The sequence below is a fragment of the Amblyraja radiata genome, chromosome 27 (genome assembly GCF_010909765.2).
Source record: "Amblyraja radiata isolate CabotCenter1 chromosome 27, sAmbRad1.1.pri, whole genome shotgun sequence".
Lineage (NCBI taxonomy): Eukaryota > Metazoa > Chordata > Chondrichthyes > Rajiformes > Rajidae > Amblyraja > Amblyraja radiata.
Window position 1 is genome coordinate 9,418,855 of NC_045982.1, and position 21,112 is coordinate 9,439,966.

The 21,112-nt window shown below is 46.3% G+C and overlaps 1 protein-coding gene across 1 annotated transcript in view; it reads right to left on the reverse strand.

Moving 5' to 3' along the window:
- The window catches only part of crybg2 (crystallin beta-gamma domain containing 2), a 92,458-nt gene that overhangs the window by 59,658 nt on the left and 11,688 nt on the right, over positions 1–21,112 (reverse strand). The window contains exons 2-3 of the mRNA XM_033044766.1: positions 10,208–10,401; positions 7,947–8,248 (exon numbers count right to left, since the gene is read on the reverse strand). Of these exons, the coding sequence (XP_032900657.1) occupies positions 7,947–8,248; positions 10,208–10,401 (496 nt within the window). The remainder of the gene's footprint in view (positions 1–7,946; positions 8,249–10,207; positions 10,402–21,112) is intronic.

Sequence of the window (21,112 nt, forward strand, 5' to 3'; positions counted from 1 at the left end):
CCACGCCTCGACTAATGAAACTTAAGCTTCAGGGCACCCAGAGGGGCCCCAGAAGCGACTTTAGTCCAGTTATTCTTCCGATTTCAATCAGAATTCCGGATTTTTTGTTTTCCGAGAAATGAATCTGATTTTTCACCTCGACTAAACCCCTGGCCTCGACAAAACTTCACCTCACACTTAAACCTCAACTCACTAAACCTCGCCTCGACTAATCGGCGCCTCTCTCCCGCTCCTGCTATTTATAGCACCCCTCCCCCCCCACCCGACTGTTGGCGGCGCCTCACGTGAGCAGAACGGCTCCAACAAGGGGGGCGGGGCCGAGCGCGGCGCAGACGCGTTGCCCGAGAGAGACGGTGGGAGAGGAGGGGAGGGGCGTACGCATGGTGACGCTGACATCGAGCCTGGGCCCTGCCCGCAGCGGCCGTAGCCCCTCCCTGCAGGAGCGGGAGAGAGGCGGCGATTCGTCGAGGCGAGGTTTAGTGAGTTGAGGTTTAAGTGTGAGGTGAAGTTTTGTCGAGGCCAGGGGTTTAGTCGAGGTGAAAAATCAGATTCATTTCTCGGAAAACAAAAAATCCGGAATTCTGATTTAAATCGGAAGAATAACTGGACTAAAGTCGCTTCTGGGGCCCCTCTGGTGCCCTGAAGCTTAAGCTTCATTAGTTTCCGCCCCTGCTAACCATAACATTGCCAATTCAATCCCTCCAGAGATGCTGCCTGACCTACTGAGTTACCCGAAGAAAGGACTCGCCCGGAAACGTCGCCTATTTCCTTCGCTCCATAGATGCTGCCTCACCCGCTGAGTTTCTCCAGCATTTTTGTCTACCTTCGATTTTCCAGCATCTGCAATTCCTTCTTAAACTTACTGAGTTACTCTAGCACTTTGTGTGTTAACCTAGCACTTTGTCCTGCATCTGCAGTTCCCTGTGTCTGCGTTTAACGCTGTCTGCTTTAATGAAGATACTCAGTTTTAAATAAGTCACTCAGAGATCTCCTCTGCTTTTCAAATAATGTTGTACAAAAGGCAGCACCTCTGCTGCTAAAGCAGTCTCTCTGTGCAGCGCACAAAGTATCAACTTGATTATGTTCCCAAGGCACTGGAGCAAGATACAACTCACATGCTGAAACACTTTGAAACAGATCAGAATCCTGACACTCAGCAGGACTTATTAAATAAAGCAGAAGTGAAAACAATCATAATGGAATCAATGTCACAATTCTTTGCCCTTTGCAAATCTATCCCAACCAAGTTACTGACACCAATGTATATATAACTATTACTATTGTATGGCACTACTGTAAATCATTATCTTAATTGTTACCTGTTTAAATTTGAGGCTGCTCCTTTAAATACACTTACCTTTAAAACTTGGATGAATTTTTATCGACAACAGCTTTAGAGAGTCTTGATATATCTTTCAGTTAATGTTCTTGGGATAACTACAAGCCTCTAATGCAAGTTTCGTTGTCAGAATACCGGAATGATGTCTAGGACTGTGGGTGGAATCTTTTTGGGAGGAGCCCGTGATCTTGACAGGGTATATTTTGAATTAAGTTTCCAAGTTAATTCTTAATACTTGTTTAGTGTTCGCCCACATGTCATGATTGGCCAATCCAGCTACCATTTCTGTTAACCTGGTGCTTTATAATGCAATAAGATGTTCTCCGTACTGCCTGTGTCAATAAATATAATCCACCTTAATAATCCACCTATAAATCCACCTTTAATCAGCATTGATTTCAATCGGGAGTTTACTGTGGTTATAATCATGGCCATATACATCCCACCACAGGCTAATGCTAACCTAGCACTAGCACAGCTGCACTCGGCCATCAGTAAGCAGCAGGATGCTCACCCCGACGGTGCCTTCATTGTTGCAGGGGACTTTAACCAGGTCGACCTACGAGCCACACTCCGCAAATTCCACCAGCATGTGCAGTGCCCTACCAGGGGCTCAAACACACTGGATAAAGTGTACACCAACATCAAGGATGCTTACAGAGCTCTCCCCTGCCCATCCCTGGGACAATCCGATCACCTCGCACTGTTTCTACTGCCTGCATACAAACCCCTCATCCACAAGACCAAACCTGCAATAAGGGCGGTCAAAATATGGCCCGAGGACGCCACTCTACAACTCCAGGACTGCTTTGATCGCACCGACTGGGACCTGTTTGAACAACAGGCTACCAGTGGTACAGAGGTAGACTTGGAGGAGTACACGTCCACTGTGCTCTCCTACATCAACTGCTGTGTGGAGACTGTCACAGTGGACAAGCAAATAAAGATGGTCCCAAACCGGAAACCCTGGATGAACAAGGAGGTTCAGGATCTGCTAAGGGCATGCAACAACGCCTTTAAATCCAGGGACACTTCTGCCTACAGTGCGGCCAGGTCGAACCTGAACAAAGGCATAAAAAAGGCCAAAGACATCCACAGGCAAAGGATAGAAGAACACTTCAATGCCGCGGACACCAGAAGCATGTGGCAGGGTGTCAGGGACATCACTGACTACAAGAGCAGCCCCGCCTGCCCCCACGGTGATATCACACTGGCCAACGAACTGAACACCTTCTTTGCCCGGTTCGAAACTGACAACACCACCAGGAGTGGAATAACCCCGGCCATGGCGGAGGGACAGGCCTTAACACTGAGCACTCAGGAGGTACAGTGCGCTCTGCGTAGGATCAATCCACGCAAGGCTGCAGGCCCGGATGGAGTCCAGGGAAGGGTACTAAAGGATTGTGCCATACAGCTGGCAGAGGTATTCACGAGAATCTTCAATCTATCTCTATCTCTGGCAACGGTCCCCAAGTGCCTGAAAACAGCCACCATAGTGCCGGTGCCGAAAAAGTCCAAAGTCACCAACCTGAACGACTACCGCCCGGTTGCCCTAACTCCAATCCCAATGAAGTGCTTCGAAAGGCTGGTCCTCTCCCATATCATATCCATCATCCCTGCCTCACTGGACTCTCATCAATTTGCATACAGGGCAAATAGATCAACAGAGGATGCCATCTCTCTGGCTCTTCACACTGTCCTGACTCACCTGGACAGACAGGGCACGTACGTGAGGATGCTCTTCGTTGACTATAGCTCTGCATTCAATACGGTCATCCCCACCAAGCTCACCACCAAACTCCACCAGCTAGGCCTCAGCTCGCCGGTATGCGATTGGACCCTGAACTTTCTGACGGAGCGACCGCAGGCAGTGAGACTGGGCCCGCACCTGTCCTCCACTATCACCCTGAGCACCGGCACACCACAGGGCTGTGTACTAAGCCCCATGCTCTACTCCCTCTTCACTCACGACTGTGTTCCTGCATTCGACACCAACACAATCGTGAAGTTTGCAGACGACACAACAGCGATTGGGCTGATCACCAACGGTGATGAAACAAAATACAGAGCGGAGGTGCAGAACCTGGCGGACTGGTGCGCACATAACAACTTGTCACTAAACACCTCCAAGACCAAGGAGCTGATTATTGACTTCAGGAGGTCCCATAATGGAGAATCCACCCCAATCTCCATCTACGGGGACAGTGTGGAGAGAGTGTCCAGCTTTAAGTTTCTGGGCACTCACATTTCAGAGGACCTCACATGGTCCACCAACACCGCTGCGCTGGTCAAGAAGGCACAGCAATGACTGTTCTTCCTGAGGACATTAAAAAAGACTGGTCTGCCCCAACAGCTGCTGACAACGTTCTACCGCTGCACCACAGAGAGCATATTAACGTATGGCATCTCTGTGTGGTATCTCAGCTGCACGGAGGCGGAGAGGAGAGCTCTTCAGCGCGTCGTCCACAGAGCGCAGAGGATTATTGGGACAGAGCTACCAGCCTTGGAGGGCATCTACCACACACGGTGCCTCAGGAAGGCCGTCAGCATCAATAAAGACTCATCACACCCCTGTAACGGTCTGTTCGAACTACTTCCGTCCGGCAGACGTTACAAGGCCTTCTACGCCCGAACCTCCAGACTCAGAAACAGCTTTATTCCAAGAGCTATAGCGGCTCTGAACCGGCCGTGCTGAGTGCCACCCACCCCCCCCTGGACTGTCTCCCTCGGATGGTCACGACACACAGCTTATTTATTTATTTTACTTTTCTTTTTCATCGGTTGGAGCTGCATACTAAATCTCGTTGCACTGACGTGCAATGACAATAAAATATATTATTATTATTATTATTATTATTATTATTATTAATTCTCCACAGGATTGAAAATTTATTTCCAATGCAGGTTTAGACAACCAGTTTGTCAGACCCATACAGTGATATACTGGTGGTAAATTACAGCAAATCAAGACTTTCACCACTTACACTGGTGTTTACCACCTATTTCTTTCTTTCTTCCTCCAGGATTCCCTTGGATGCATTTATGCCATTCATCTCAATCACCTAAGGCCCTTGCAATTCATTCTAATGGGATTTCGATTTTTTTTTTAAATTAGGAAAATAGATATTAATAAGCCTGTTAGATAACAGGTAGAAAACTGTGTCTAATTTTAGCTGCATAAAGGATGCAAAGATGATGGTGTACAAAAAAAAGTCCAAGAACCAGGGCTTTAGTTAAGTTATCAGAAGAATATGAGATCTTGTTAAATGTGTTAAGGGTATGAAGAACGTGGATAGAGGTGTTAAAAATAATTCTGAAGATATGGTGGTTTATTTTGAAATATGATGCTTAGAGACAGGTTCAAATTTAAACTCAGTTACTCAAAAGATCAATAATGGTGATCATGAAACTATAGGATCATTACAAAACAAACATCGAGTTCACTAATGTAATTTAGCAAACAAACTATGCCATTCTTCCCTGCTCTGATATATATATATATATATATAAACACAACTCCAGACTCTAATGTGCTGCCTCCTCAGTTCAGTGGCATTTATGAATGGACTGTCAGCAATGACTGCATTCTATATGCAGAAATTAAGAAATAAAGTTTTCAACGGACACAAGGTGCTGAAATAATTAAACGGGTTAGGCAGCATCTCTGGAGAACATGGTTAGGTGACGATTGGAGGGGGGGCAGGTCTGAAGAAGGGCCTCAAACCAAAATGCCACCTGTCTTGTTCTCCAGAGATGCTGCCTAACCCGTTGAGTTACCTCAGCACCTTGTGTCCTATTGTGTAAAGCAGCATCTGCAGTTCCTTGTTATTTACAAGTTATCAAAGGATTTGCAGCGGCAGGTAAGGATTTTGAACTTTGTTTTCCATGAACTAGCAATTGATGAGTCAATAACAAAATTTAAAATATTCATGATCGTTATCAAAAGAATGAATTGGAAAGTTAAAGGAATCTTTTAGTTGGAGAGTTGCCTGGACCTGGGAAATACAAGCAACGGTTTGGGGGAACAGCCTCGAACATGGAAGATGACAAATATTTGAAACAGGCACAGCATGGGATGAGACAACGGAGTGAGAATAATTGGAGTTGCTGCTAATCATGGACTTCACTGGCAAGGCCAATATTTATTGCCGAACCCTTATTACCCTCAAGCAAGTGAAAGTAAGACACCATGTGTCTAGATGTCACAATAGGACTTCCAAGCCCCATCCTACATTTCATTAGATTAGATTAGATTAGACTTTATTAATCCCCTTATTCAGGGGAAATTCAGATGTCCTTGCAGCACACTAATAAAAATACAACATAGCATTCAAGAAGAAGTTCAACACCAAAACACAAAAACATCCCCCCACAGCGGTTCCCACTGTGGGGGAAGGCACAAAGTCCAGTCCCCATCCTCTTGTCCACCCAGAGTCGGGCCTATTGAGGCCTCCACAGTCGCCGCCACGGCGCCCGATGTTCTTGCCGGGTGATGGTGCTCCGGCGTCGGGAGAACCCCCAGCGGCTTGGGGTTCCAGGAACGGCCGCCTTCCCACCGGAGACCGTGGCTTCCAAGCCAACAGACCGCGCCGGACGGAGCTCCACACACTGGCGATCTCGGCAAGAGATCCCAGGCTCCGGGATGTAAAGTTCAGCGCCGCAGCTGGCCGCTCCATGGAACCGCGGCTCCACGATGTTCTCATCGGCGGTCCCAGCATACTGGAGTTCCAGCGTGGCGACCCAGGAAAGGCATCGCCCGCTCCTCGACAGCGCTCCAGCGCTGCGCCGCCGCCAAAGCCGATGTTCTGGCCAGGTCCCCTCAGGGAAACGTCGCTCCAGGACCCGCTGGTAGGCCGCAAGGACAGGTCGAAGACGCTGCTCGGAGGAAGGCAACCCCTCCGACCAGGTAGGGACTTGAAAAGCAGTTTCCCCCTTCCTCCCCACCACCCCCCCACACATAAAAGATTAGACCCCCTGACTGCACACTTAACGTACTAAAAATAATAAAAAAGAAGGGGAAAAAAAGCGCTCAGCTGCAGGACAGGCAGCCGTTCAGGACAGCGCCTCCTCCTATTGTCACAATAGGACTTCCAAGCCCCATCCTACATTTCATGTCCCTGAAGTAGACAATTCTAATACAAATGCATTCTTAAAATTTGATGCCCTTTCAACCTCCTACTATCTTCTTGCCTCTCTTCAAATCCTTGGATCAGTCTTTTTAATTGGGAACCTTCTGATTTCTGACACCTCTGCTCAGGGGCATGTTGCAGCTTGTGGTGCTCCTGTTTCTTCAAGTCCAAGTTTGACGGAGAAGTCCCAGTGAGTAGCTGCAAGGTATGTTATATACGGACGCTACAGCCAGTGTTGTTCACGGAGGGAGGTGGCACATTAGATCCTAATCAAATAATCACTTTGACCTGTTTGCTGCCATGTGCTTTTGTATCGTTACAACAGCAGTGGAGTAAGTGGAAATTTTCCATCAGGCTACTGATTTAGGTTTAGTTTTGGGGTTATTATTTTCACATGCACCAAGGTACAGTGAAAAGTTTTGCTTTGCGTGCTATCCAAACAGATTAGATATACTATACATAAATACAATCAAGTCAAACTCAAGTACAATGGGTAGAGAGCAAAGGGAAGTGCAGATTATAGCTCTCAGCATTGTACCGCATCAGTTCAATAGACAATGTCTGCAATGGTGCAGAGGTGAATCAGGCAGTCACCTAGCTTGTGGAAGGACCATTCAGAAGCCTGATTACAGAGGGGAAGAGTTTAAGAAGGAACTGCAGATGCTGGAAAATCGAAGGTACACAAAAATGCTGGAGAAACTCAGCGGGTGCAGCCAGGGCCGGATTTAGATGAAGAGAGGCCCTAAGCTGTTCCACTTGTGAGGCCCCCTCCGCGTTGGTTTTCAGTGCTGGCGGCGAGGCAGCGACCGGACAGCCATGACGGCCAAATCTCCCACAATTCAAAGCGAGGGAGAAAGTGCCCAGCGCCGACCAGTTGCCGTTGCAGTGCGCATGCGCAGGGCGGCCGATGATGTGCTGGCCGTGGTTGTGCGCATGTGCAGGGGGAAGGATGTGCAGGCCGCAGCAATGCGCATGTGCAAGGCGGCCTGCCGTGCTGGCGGATGAGGAGCGAGCGGAGCCCGGCGGCCCGGACATGGATAGCGGGGGGGAGATGGAGAGAGAGAGATAGAGAGGGGGGCCCACCCAGAGTTGAACAGTAGGTGTCCTGCCTTGGCCGGAGGCCCCCATAGACCTCAAGGCCCTAAGCTTAAGCTTGTCTAGTTTATAGGTAAATCCGGCCCTAGGTGCAGCAGCATCTATTGAGAGAAGGAAATGGGCAACATTTTGGGCCGAAACGTTGCCTATTTCCTTCGCTCCATAGATGCTGCTGCACCCGCTGAGTTTCTCCAGCATTTTTGTGTACCTACAGAGGGGAAGATGTTGTTCCCGAGTTTGGTGTGTGCGCTTTCAAGCTTCTGTATCTTCTGCCAGATGGGAGCTGGGAGATTAAGGAATAACAGGGACCAATCTTTGATTACGTTGGCTGCTTTTCCAAGGCAGCGTGAAGTGTAAATGAAGTAAAGGGCGAGAAGTCTGGCCTGAGTGACGGACTGGGCTTCTTCTACAACTCCCTGCAATTTCTTGTAGTCTTGGGCGAAGCTGTTCCCAAACGAAGCTGTGAAGCAACCCAGCAGTGTGCTCTCTCTGGAGCTTCTATAGAAGTTGGTGAGAGTAATAGGAGACATGCTGAATTTCTTCCGTCTCCTAAGGAAGTTGAGGTGTCGGTGTGCCTTCTCGGCTGTCGCATCAATGAGGTTGGTCCAAGACAGACCACTGGTAATATTAACGCCAAGGTACTTGAAGCTGTCAACCATTTGTAGATTTGTAGCCGTGGTAAAATCTACGGGAAGACAAGATCTGGAACATTCAGCCTCACTGCACAGGAGGCCCAACTGGTGGATGCAGTTCCCAGCAAAGTACTCCACAAGGAAGCATCTGAGGCTAGGATTGAACCAGACACCCGGGAGCAGAGAGCAACACTAACTGTTGTGCTGCAGTACCACTAACCTGTTTTTTGGCAGCCCTAGTATCTATGTGCTTAGTTAAGGTAAGTTTCCTGCCATAGAGGGAGTACAGAGAAGGTTCACCAGACTGATTCCTGGGATGGCAGGACTTTCATATGAAGAAAGACTGGATAGACTCTGGGCTTGTACTCGCTAGAATTTAGAAGATTGAGGGTCTTCTTATAGAAACTTACAGAATTCTTAAGGGGTTGGACAGGCTAGATGCAGGAAGATTGTTCCCGATGTTGGGGAAGTCCAGAACAAGGGATCACAGTTTAAAGATAAGGGGGGAGTCTTTTAGGACCAAGCTGAGAAAAAACATTTTTCACACAGAGAGTGGTGAATCTGTGGAATTCTCTGCCACAGAAGGTAGTTGAGGCCAGTTCATTGGCTATATTTAAGAGGGAGTTAGATGTGGCCCTTGTGGCTAAAGGGATCAGGGGGTATGGAGAGAAGGCAGGTACAGGATACTGAGTTGGATGATCAGCCATGATCATATTGAATGGTGGTGCAGGCTCGTAGGGCCGAATGGCCTACACCTGCACCTATTTTCTATGTTTCTATGTTTAAGGAATTTGAAGATGGTAGTGCTAGATAATTACTATTTGGAATCGACATTGCCCTTCATTTCAATGGCCCAAATATTATTTCGCCCAGGCCTGAAGTTACAAGTCGTGCTTTCTACAGCTACTTCTTGATGCACAATAGCAGCTTTCATGGCAAGGAATGCATCATGTAAATATTTCCTCTATATTCCCAAAACTTGCTAAGATAGATATTTTTATTGTCCTGACAGAACTATGCTGCCGAGTGTGAGCATTAAACATATCTTGAGTGAGGTAGTTTGAGTGAAGCTTCAGAACTGAGTTATCGGTTCATGTCAAAATCAGTCATGTGTTATCCTAGCAAGATGAACCTGCAAGAACCAACTGTGTGGGATTAAGACACTGTTCCTCCTTTCTGTTCCTTTTCCTGTTTTTCCTTCTACAATCTAGCTGAAGGATATTGCACTGGGATATTTTTTTACTCGGAGCAGCGGAAGAAATCTGGTAAGATTAATAGATAGGAAACTATTCCAGCATTAATGGCAATAAATAAAGTGTTCTATTGAATTGAATATTAAGTCTCTCTAATTGCTCACTTGGTTGAAATATTGGGTTTATTGGCTTAGACGTTTTCTCATTCAACTATTGTATACATTTGATGTCAAATGACAACTCCCGGTTAATGGACATTATGAATTTGGATGGATGATCCCATGATCTCCTGACCATTCTTGTATCTTCCCCCCCAGTAGCACTGCCTGGATCACATCCTACTTATCTTATCACCCAATCTCCTAGTTCCCCTCTTTCATGTTTAGTTTCGAGAAACAGGCCCTCCTGCCCATCAAGTCCATGCTGACCATTGACCACACTAGTTCTATGTTATCCCACTTTCTCATCGACTCCCAGTACACAAGGGGCAATTTACAACGGCTGATTAACTAACAAACTTGCACGTCTTTGGGATGTGGGAGGAAACTGGAGCATCCGGATGAAACCCAAGTGGTCACAGGGAGAATGTGCAAACTCCACACAGACAGCACCCGAGATCAAGGTCAAACCTGGTTCTTTAGCTCTGTGAGACAGCAGCTCTACTCGCTGTGCTGAAATGTTGTTGCAAAAATGGAACACATCAGGAAGTAACAAGTTGAAGTATGGTTACTCCAAATCAAATAGTAGAGTTTCATAATATGCATTCCACACTTCAGTGTGTGCACATTTGCACTGACCCACCCACCCACCCTCTCTCACTGGGACATGCACTCCTTTGCCCGAGGTGAATGAGCCATACCTTCAGTTGTACACGATTTTCATGCAGACCACAGTGACCAGTGTAAAGACCACAGGTTCTCAGCTGAGTCGTGCTGCAGCAGTGGTGCGGAGGTTGACTCTGTACTATCAGCAGAATACTATCAGGCTGGGAAAGCATGTGGTGAAATATTGCACTGGAGGAGGAAGCAAGCACAATTCATTCTTTAGCTTTTGTTGATAGTTACAGAGTGGATACGGGGCATTCACTGCCTCATCGTAGCTTTGGGTGTTTCATTCTGAGAACCTCCCTGTGGAATGAGCTTTGGTTTGCATCCACTTTATCAGGAATCCAAAACATACCAGGCCTGGAACCACCTCCCAGCCAGCCCGGGTTCACTGGAAGTGACATTATAGAGACTTGCCATCTACTTGGCCATTGTGTATATATGATCAGGTTTCCCTGTCTGCCTACCTGGAAACAAAGATTAACAAACCTCTCGTGGAGGAAGTCAATACCATGTAAATGAATCAGTCGCCAAATTGCTCTGTGATTTCAATGCTGCTCCGATATTGGTCTCTTTATCATCCACAATTTACAAGGCACACCACAAGTGCCGTTCCTCCACATTAGCAGTCCCCAAACTCTGGGATAGCTCCGGGATTAATCCCACCACCTCGCTTTCTCACTCGAAGAGGCTCCGTAATATTTCACTCATTTTCCAAGCTTGTGATTGCTTGTCCGAAAATATCTTCTCTTGTAGCTTAGTGTCAAACACTGATAATTTTTTGATAAATGGGCAAAGTCCTAATATTAATGCAAGCAATTGTTGCTGTTCACTGTCAGACAGGAGGCTGATGCTTTATCCATCAATAAAATTCTCAAACATAAATTCACTCCATAGTTATTTGTGGTTTCAGTTCTACGTGGCCTGTCAGCACCATCTCCTCCACGTCTCTCAAGCAAAATGCCAAATCTTAGACTGTGCCGCAAGATCAGGAATATGCAAAAAGTTAAAATCAACACAGACCTCTTGGAGATGTTAGAGAGATAAGGAGGAGTGAAGCGATAGAGAGATTTGAAAATTAGAACATGCATAAGGGCGGCACAGTGGCTCAGCTGGTAGAGCTGCTGCTCACCGCGCCGGAGACCCGGGTTCAATCCTGACCTCGGGTGCTGGCTGTGTGGAGTTTGCATGATCTCCCTGTGACTGTGTGGGTTTAGACCCACATCCCTGAGACACGCAGGTTTGTAGGTTAATTGGCCTCCGTAAATTGCCCCTTGTGCATATGGATTGGATGAGAGAGTGGGATAACATCGAACTAGTATGAACGTGTGATCGATTATCGGTGGGCCGATAGGGTCTGTTTCCACGCTGTTAAAGCGGTTAAACTGGGAGCCAGTGTTGTTTGAGGGCATGGGTAGTGGATGAACATAATCTGCTGGCCGCTGTAAAGCAATAGGCCAATTACAGGCTAATTGTTGCTCCATGAGTTCACTTAGTTTAGTTTAGAGATACAGCGCGGAAGCAGGCCCTTCGGCCTACTGAGTTCGTACTGACCGCACATTAACACTACACTATCCTACACACAATAGGGACAATTTACAATTATACCAAGCCAGTTAACCTACAAACCTGTACATCTTTGCAGTGTGGGAGGAAAACGGAGGTGACTCACTTGGCTGACATTTAAAAATGCCGTGCTCTGCAAGCTTCATATAATCCATCTTGTGAATGAAAACAACTTAATCAGCATCTTTTCAGGGAATTAGGGTGTTGCCGGTTAATTGGTGTCTTGTGAATTGATTTTGCGCTCTGAAATCCCTGCCGAAGTTGTATTCCAAACCTCTCAAAGTTGTGCTGAAGGGAAGATTTAACCTTTATAGTTTTCCTGACAGCCACTTGATGTTTACAAGAACAAGGAGGCCACTATAACTGATTGCATAGCCCGGCATGTTTCCAGCATGTTTTCTGCTATTAGGCCAATCAGAAAAGGAGGCCCTAACATTTTTGCTGCAGTTAGTGAAGAGCTATGAACCATATTAATCAATATTCGCCTTTCTGGATTTAGATAAGAATATATTCTAGGTCTTGAGCACTAAACTGGACTCGCAGATCTGGAGGGAACGTTTCATTGTCAGAGATATCTTGTTCAGTCCATTTTCATTGGGAAAGAGCACTAAGGGATTCCAATTAATAGTTTTCTGAAAGTGGCAAGGCCAGAAGTAAGGGTGGTTACAAAGGCATAGGGCATGCTTTCCTTCATGGATTTGGGCATAGAATATAAAATCTGTTATGTTACATTGAAACTTCACAAAACACGGGTCAAACCTTAATTGGGGCATTGTGCACAGTTTTGGTCACCACACTATTGAAAATATGTGGTTGCACTGGGTAGAGAGTGCAGAGGAGATTCATCTGAAGAAGGGTCTCAACCAGAAATGTCACCTATTCCTTTTCCAGAAATGCTGCCTGACCCGCTGAGTTACTCCAGCATTTTGTGTATTTTTTCAATCAGGATATTGCCTGGATTGGAGGGGTTTAATAATGGAGGGAAATTTCATGTTTGGGTCCATTTTATCCCGGAGCAAAGGAGGGTGGTGACCCGATAGAGGTATATATTAAAAAATGTAAAGCATAATTTGGAAAGAAAGTTGGAAGCTTTTCCTATGGGATAGTGGGGATAAGTTTAAGGAGAGAGCAAGGAATTCTAAAAGAGATCGGAGGTCAAAGTTTATTTTTATAGTGGTTGATATCTAAAACTTGCTGCCAGAATAAGTGGTGAAATCAGGTACAATCATTATGTTTAAGAGACATTTGGACAGAAACTTGAATAGGCAAATTACAGTAGGATGCGGTCCTAGTGTAGACAAATGGGATTCATTTAAATAGGCATAAAGGTAAGCATGGATATGGTGGGCTGAAGGGCCTGTTTCTGTACTGTACAACTCTACAACTGTATATCAGAGATGTGAGTCATCAGTTGAAAAGATCAGAACAAATAGATTTGCTTATTATTGTCATGTGGAGCAAAGTACAGTGAAACGTTTTTGTGCAATCCATTCAAATCAGATATAACACACAAATACAATACTACACGCGACCACAAACAAAACAAACACAAGCACAAAAGGTAGAGCAAAGAGAATGATACAGAGTGCACAATATAGTTCCCAGTATTTTACATAAACTGGTCTGGAGAAAAAGTCCAATGCCCATGAAGTAATTTGATCTTGTTAGAAAGTTAGAATTTGAATGTTGGAAATTGAAGGTTTGGACGTCTCAATTGGAAGTTGCCTCTACCCAGAGTGACGATAAAAATAATCATTTCCAGGTCTTCTCACATCCATTCAGAAATTGAACAGGACACTTGTGGAAGTAATTTATTGTTGCCTGCCAGACATGAATTTGTGCCAGTCCTTCCTGCTATTCCCTTCCCAATGTATCAAAGGACACCAGAACAAGCTGAACTGAAAGTAACCATACAGCCATGTTTGAACAAAGCACTACTGGACCGGGGTCCCTTGTAAGCTGAGCCCCAACTGGGGTGTTCTATTCCTCTGGGGTTGGGATGGGTGTGGCCATTCTTGTAAGGGTGAGGATTGTAGGGAGAATTCAACGCATGAGGAGAAGCAAAAATCAATACAAACTGCAGAGGCTGGAATTCTGAAATAAAAACAGAAAATGTTAGGAATACTCTGCACGTCAGGCGACGTCTGTGGGGAGAGAAACAGAGTTGACGTTTCAGGTCAGGCCGTTCATCAGAACAGGAAAAGTGCGAAAAGCCAGTTTGAAGTTGTCGGCAGGGTAGTTCCTGTCAACCAGATGTCTTTATCAACCGAAGGGTGTAAAGCAATTAAAAACAAATGCCAAAGTTTTTGTTCTTTGCAGCTGAAGTCACTGCTGACAATAGTGGAGACTTTAGAGATACAGTGCAGAAACAGGCCCTTCAGCAACCAAGTCTGCACCGACCAGCGATCACCCACATACTAGCATTATCCTACACACTAGGGCCAATTTAGAATTTTACCAAAAAGCAAATTAAACTACAAACCTGTACGTCTTTAGTTTGTGGGCCGAAACCGGACCACTCAGAGAAAATCCACACAGTCTCAGGGAGAACGTACAAACTCCGTACAGACAGTAGCCATAGTCAGGATCGAACCCGGATTCCTGGCGCTGTAAGGCAACAACTCAACTGCTGTGCCACTGTGCCGCCCCAAGTCATTGAAATGGAGGATACACAAGAAGCCAGAAGTAGAATAATATGGCAATCGTGGAGCATTAAGGACTGAAGCTCGGGAGAATGGTGAATACAAAGGATATCTTCATAAAGATGAGAAAATAGAAAGGAACTGCCACGACTATTATCGGTCAACAAGCACACAAGATGAGAAAGGCTCGGGTGGGGGCTAGAACATGGAAAGGAGAGCCTATTTGTGGAGGATGCAACATGAGAAGCTAGCTCAGAAAAATTGGATTAGTGGCTGGTGGATGAACCACTGAGAACACCTGGACTTAAACGTTTTTTGATATGATATAAGTACTAATAAACACCTTGTTATAAAATGCTGAGCTATGCGATTTCCTCTTGTGGCTGACATTATTCAACAGGTTATCCAGTTTGGGCATGTTGTTCACCATTGCCCTGAGCATTTAGAGAACTGGGAATGTTGACAGATTCTTTAAATGCCAGTAATTTGGTTGCATGCAAGTGGTATCAGACTAAGTTTAGCCCAACACCCATTTTTGACAATAGCCCTCCGGGAATCCCTTTGCAACTTGTTAGACAGCCATGCATCATTGTTCTGAATGTTTTTTATAGCATTGAGTTTCTTGGCTGTGAATTCAAACTATCACCTGGCAAGCAATAGCAGAAAAATTGTCACACAAGTTCCTACCGGTATTTAAGCTCCATCTTATTAACATCTACAATTCAAATTAATCTCCTACATACTTCTCGCACAATTGCATCAAAGTAAACTTTCATTTCTTTCTTCACTTATTTTATCCGAGTCCATCTAAATGCATGCACGAGTCCAGTGACAGAAACTAGAATTGCTTTTGCCAGAATTCAGTAAGGGAGGAGATTAATCTTTAAATGTGGGAAAGCAAAGAGGGAAAAATATAAACAAATTATTTCTGCTGCTTATGATTGAATTTTACACTTAGTTTGAGGAATAGGACGGGTCCAAGACTTACGAGCCTGTCCCACGAGCATGCGACTGCATGCGGCGAGCGCGACCTAACGTGGTCGCTTGAGCCGTACGGCCTCGCGGGGCCGGTCCCACTTCGATCGCCGGAGCCGTATGGAGTTGTGCGGAGCTGGTCCTGACATCGCGCGGGGCTCCGAAAAACTGACACTGTCCAAAAATCCCGCGCGGCAACGGCCTGTTGGCCCGCAGCCGCATTGAGGCCATGCGCACCGCCTCGATGGGCGTACGCAGCGTCTCGACGCCATACGCAGCACATGGACAACTTACGCAGCGTCTTGACGGTGTACGCCTAGCGCGTGGCATTGCGCGATGACGTCACCGCCCGGCGTGCCGTTGCGTGATGACATAACAACCCGACGCCGTGTGATGTCCAAATTCACTCGGCCCGCCTCTTGCCCAGCTGATTGGTGAGTATGATGTCGGGACCAGCTCCATACGGCTCCGCGGTTGGAAGTGGGACCTGCCCCGCGAGGCCGTACGCCTCAAGCCACAATGTTTGGTCGCGCTCGCCTCCTGCAGTCGCATGCTGGTGGGACAGGCCCTTAATATTTCAAACTAAAATATGGGCAAACATGAAGGCATAAGAGTAGTGCTAACTGGATGGCAGGGTGGCACAGCGGTAGAATTACAGTCTTACAATGTCAGAGACCCGGGTTCAATCCTGACTGGCCACTGTCTGTGCGTGATTTGTACGTTTACCCCATAACCGCGTGGGTTTTCCCTATGTGCTCCTGTTTCCTCCCACACTCCAGACATACAGGTTTGTAGCTTAATTGGCTTCGGTAAAATCGTAAATTGTGCCTAGTTTGTAGGTTAGTGTTGGTGTCCAGGGATCGCTGGTCGGCTCAGACTCGGTGGGCCAAAAAAACCTGTTTCCATGCTGTATCTCCAAACTAAACTAAAGTGAACTGGCAAATTAGATGAAGTGAACGCTCAGTCAAAATGCAGTGGCAGGCTTTCAGAGATCTTTCAAAATGCAGATATTGGAAAGATTTCATTTAAAAAGAAAGATTCCTAGAGGAGAACCAACTATCTGTGGTTAAACAAAAACAGTTGGTGATACCAAACATCAGTTTGGGTAGGCGAGGCCGATCAGGAAGGCAACCGGGAGTGTGAATGAATGTAGAGAGGATGTTACAAGTAGATCGATCATAATCGTATTGAATGATGGAACAGTTACAAGGAATAGAACAATCTGACCTTGCACACATATTATTCAAATGTAAGCATGTACCCATGCAAAGAAATTAGTTGGAAACTCATGAGGAAATGTTTTTAAATTATTCATTCATGTGATATGGACATTGCTAAAAGGCCAGCAGCAATTGAGCAAATGACGGAGGGCTCAATATCTTTCAAAGGTTCAATTATTGTCACATACACCAATTGGTGTAGTGAAATTCCAGTTGCCATTGCAGCACACTAATAATACAACACAACATTAAAGAAGAATTTGACATTAAACATAAAAACATCCCCCCACAATGGTTCCCACTGTGAGGGAAGGCACAAACTTCTTCTTGTTCACCCATGGTCGGGGCCTATAATGAGGCCTCCGCAGTCTATGCTGTTGTTAGTATTCTGAAGAATGGTCTCGACCCGTAACATCAACCATTCCTTCTCTCCTGTGGTGCTGCCTGTCCCGCTGAGTTACTTCAGCATTTTGTGTCTATCTTAGAGATTCATCTGTCAGAATAGGTTTAATAAATCTTCCCCTGGCAGCTTACATGACAGTGTTAGCATTCCAAAGTAAGAGATTCAGGTAAGTGAGTAAGGCATATAGAGAGGGAGGTCTGGGCCTTGTTGAGTTGCAAACAAATAGGTAATGATTGATTTGACCTGGGAAAAGCAGGTGGGGAGGAGGAATGGGAAATAAAAACTGATCAACTTTCATTGAAGACAGCGGAACTATTAATTGGAGCATTTCTGTAAGATGAGCCACTCTTAATGGTGAAGCTTTAGTTTGTTGGCTCCTATTCTTTAAGCAATCACCTGTCACGCAATGACAATGAAACAGGAGATTTAGTCCATGACAATGAATCATCCCTTTGTGAATGTGGAGAGACTTGTTTGTGTGTAAACCCTTCAAGTGAACTATATTGATGAGACTGCCCTGAAGCATATCCATCTGGCGATTAGCTGAACATAATAATGCTGAAAGTTTTAATACATCCTGTAGCATGGCAAAGGCTCATATCAACACCTTGTTTTCTTACGTCAGCATGGAACAGCTCCCAAAGCTTCCTGGCTTCCAGTTATTTGTTTAAAGGCCCGATGGGTTTCCACCCAAGGATGTTAGCTCTTCCTGATTTACGAAGACTGTTCACCATTTAATACAGCGCGGAAACAGGCCCTTTGGTCTACCGACTCTGCACCGACCAGCGATCTCCGTACACGAGCACTATCGTACACAGACAGCGGGGACAATTTACAATCTTTATCAAAGCCAATTAAGCTACAAACATTTACGCCTGTGAAGTGTGGGAGGAAACCGGAGCAGCCGGGGAAAACGTATGCGGTTACGGGAAGGACATAAACCCCGTACAGACAGCACCTGTAGTCAGGATCGAACCAGGGTCTCTGCAGCTGTAAGACAGCAACTCTACCGCTGCGCCACCCCATTCAAGAATTATTTCAAGTACAACTTAAAGTTGTTAAGTGTTAAAATATTTGAAGGCAATGGATCATTAGCACTTTACACTAAACCTAGAGGAGACATCAGATCAGGAACTAATAGATTGGTATCTGTCGGTTAATTGTCACATGCACTAAAATACAGTGAAAAATGTTGTTTTATGTGATTTGCAGGCAGATCATACCATGCATCCGATAGATAGTGCAAAAAGAGAAAGGGAACCAAAGTGCAATATATAGGGTTACAGCGACAAAAAAAAGTACAGATTTTTAAAAAAAACGCTATAGTGAAAGGCATAGATTTTAATAACTATCTTTGAAGACAAGAGAGGGGTTTGAGAAAATAAATTGATGGGTGAGGTGATCTGATCCTACTCTGATTTTCTTGAACTTTCTTTTGATTTATGCTGCTGGCATGGTAAATAATTGGATCAAGAAAGAAATACTCTTGTATTCGGAGCTCAAAATAGCAGGTTATAAACAAAAGGGTGCAACAAGATAAGATTGTTAGTCGCACAATGAAGGCTACACCCAGGGGCAGTTATTGTGCTTCAAGTACGAGAATTTTACATCCAGTTTGTGGCATAGAAAGATGGGTCCAACGCTAATATTTTAAACTTAAATATAGGCAGTCACGAAGACAAGAAGGGAGAGTTTGCTAAAGTGAACTGGCAAATTAGGTGGTGAGCAGCCAGCCAGAATGCAGCGACTGACTTTGAGCGATCTTTCAGAACGCAGATACATTCAATTCCAAGGAGAAAACCCACTATTTAAGTTAACCAAAAAAGTTAAAGTTGGGATCAAACCTAAAGAGAAACCACATCATTGTGGAAACGCGAGGCAAATATCTTTGCGAGAATAATGCCTTTGGAACTTGCTTTCTTAGAGCTGTTGAACCCGAGTCTTTAAATATTTTGAAGGCAGAGATAAATAGATTCTTGATAAGGGGGTGAAAGGCTACTGGGAGTAGGCAGGAACGTAGAGGTGATGTTGCAATAAGGTCAGTCATAATCATAATGAATGACAGAGAATTCCAAGGAATACAATAATCCAATCTTGCACATATACATAATAACATTATTCATATACAGGTGCACAACCTTTTATCCGAAGATCCAAATAACGAAAACCTCCGAATAGCGGCCATTTTTTCGGTCCTTGAAGAAAGGTCCTTGAAAACGTTCACCGAGGGCGGCCCGCAGAGGTGACAGCGGAACCTCCGGTCGGTCCTCGAAGAAAGGGGAACTAAATCCCCATTCATAAAAGAGAAGGTGAGGGTATATTGCGCGGGAGGGTTAATAATTGACAATATGCTGCTGCCTGCCCGCTGAGTTAAAAAGTTCCCACGGTAGACTCACGATACACAGTGTATCGTGAGTCTTGCGTGGGAACTTTTTAACTCAGCAGGGCAGGCAGCAGCAGATTGTCGCTCGCTTCAGTTTCACCCCACCTACACCCCTCTGCTTCCCGGCCATGTGTGTGACCCCTTCCCTCCCCTCTCCAGCTCCCCGCTCATTGCACCGGCGCGGGGGCTTTGCACTGTCACCGGAGACGTCAGGACCAACGGGACACCGACCCCCAGGCCCACTGCAAGCACGGAGATCCCAGAGACCCACAGCCAGCAGCAGCCCAGCCCCGTTCCAACTCCAGAGGAAAACTGCAAACTGGCCGGAGACGTCAGGACCACCAGAAGCCGTTCCCCGAGCTGCGCCCCCTCATCGGGACACCGACCCCCAGGCCCACTGCAAGCACGGAGATCCCAGAGACCCACAGCCAACAGCAGCCCAGCCCAGCCCCGCTCCAACTACAGAGGAACCTGGGTTGCGGATGACGGGGCGCAGCTCGGGGCGTCGTAGGGGCCCATCGGGGAGCGGGTTCCTGTTGGTCTTGACGTCTCCGGCCACCTGCCATCCTCCGGGAACTGTACCGCCCTTGCAGGAGAGTGGGGTTGTTTGCAGTTGCAGAGGGAGGGGGCAAGGGCGGTACAGTTTCCAGTCTCAGCTCCAGTCCAGGGGGGTGGCCGGAGACGTCAGGACCAACGGGACACCGACCCCCAGGCCCACTGCAAGCACGGAGATCCCAGAGACCCACAGCCAGCAGCAACTCCAGCCCAGCCCCGCTCCAACTCCAGAGGAACACGTAGGGGCAGAAGCTGATGGTGTGCAAGGTACGTCTTGTTCTTGGGGTGGCGGATGAGGGGGCGCAGCTCGGGCTGTGGGCATACTGCCACTTGTCGCCGTAGCGGCCCATTAGGGAGCGGATTCCTCTGGAGTTGGAGGGGGAGGGAGGTATTGTGCTGTTTGATCGCCCCCTGCTATCCCAGGGACAGGGAGTATTGTGCTGTTTGATCGCCCCCTGCTATCCCAGGGACAGGGCACAGCGGCTTTTTAGACTGGTGGGCAATCACTTCCAAAGTTCTGCCCACACAGTCAGTACACCTCTCCTACACTGCATTTCATACAAACATTTATTCTGCAAGAAAAAACTACATTGAAGACTCAAACTCGCGACCGAGTTTACTGCCGGGATCAAGGCGCAAACTCGCGACCTTGCGGATATGAGCCGAGCACTCTACCACTGAGCCAGCCATTAAAATCTACGCTAAAAAAATTCCATTCCGAAGACCGACAAATTCTGAATTACGAAAAGTGTCTGGTCCCAAGGCTTTCGGATAAAAGGTTGTGCACCTGTATTGGTATGTACATATGCAAAGAATTTCAGTTTTAAATACAGGAGCAAGCGTTTATATTATTAATTGATGCGATGTGGACATTGGTAAATGGCCAGATGTTATTGAGCAAATGACGGTGAGCTGATTTTTTTTCTTTCTCTGTTGTCCCTAGGTTCTGACCCAGCATTAACAAAGGAATGGGGATTTCTGGATGCAGTCCAACTTAGAGAGAAACCTGCACTTGGCAGTAACATTCTTGTGTGCACACCAACATTGTCATTCTAGGTGGTGGAGGCTTTGAGTTTGGCAAGTGCTGACTGAAGAAATCTATTACAGACTGTTGCATTCCAGTGTTGAAGATACAAGCCAAGATACATTTATTTGT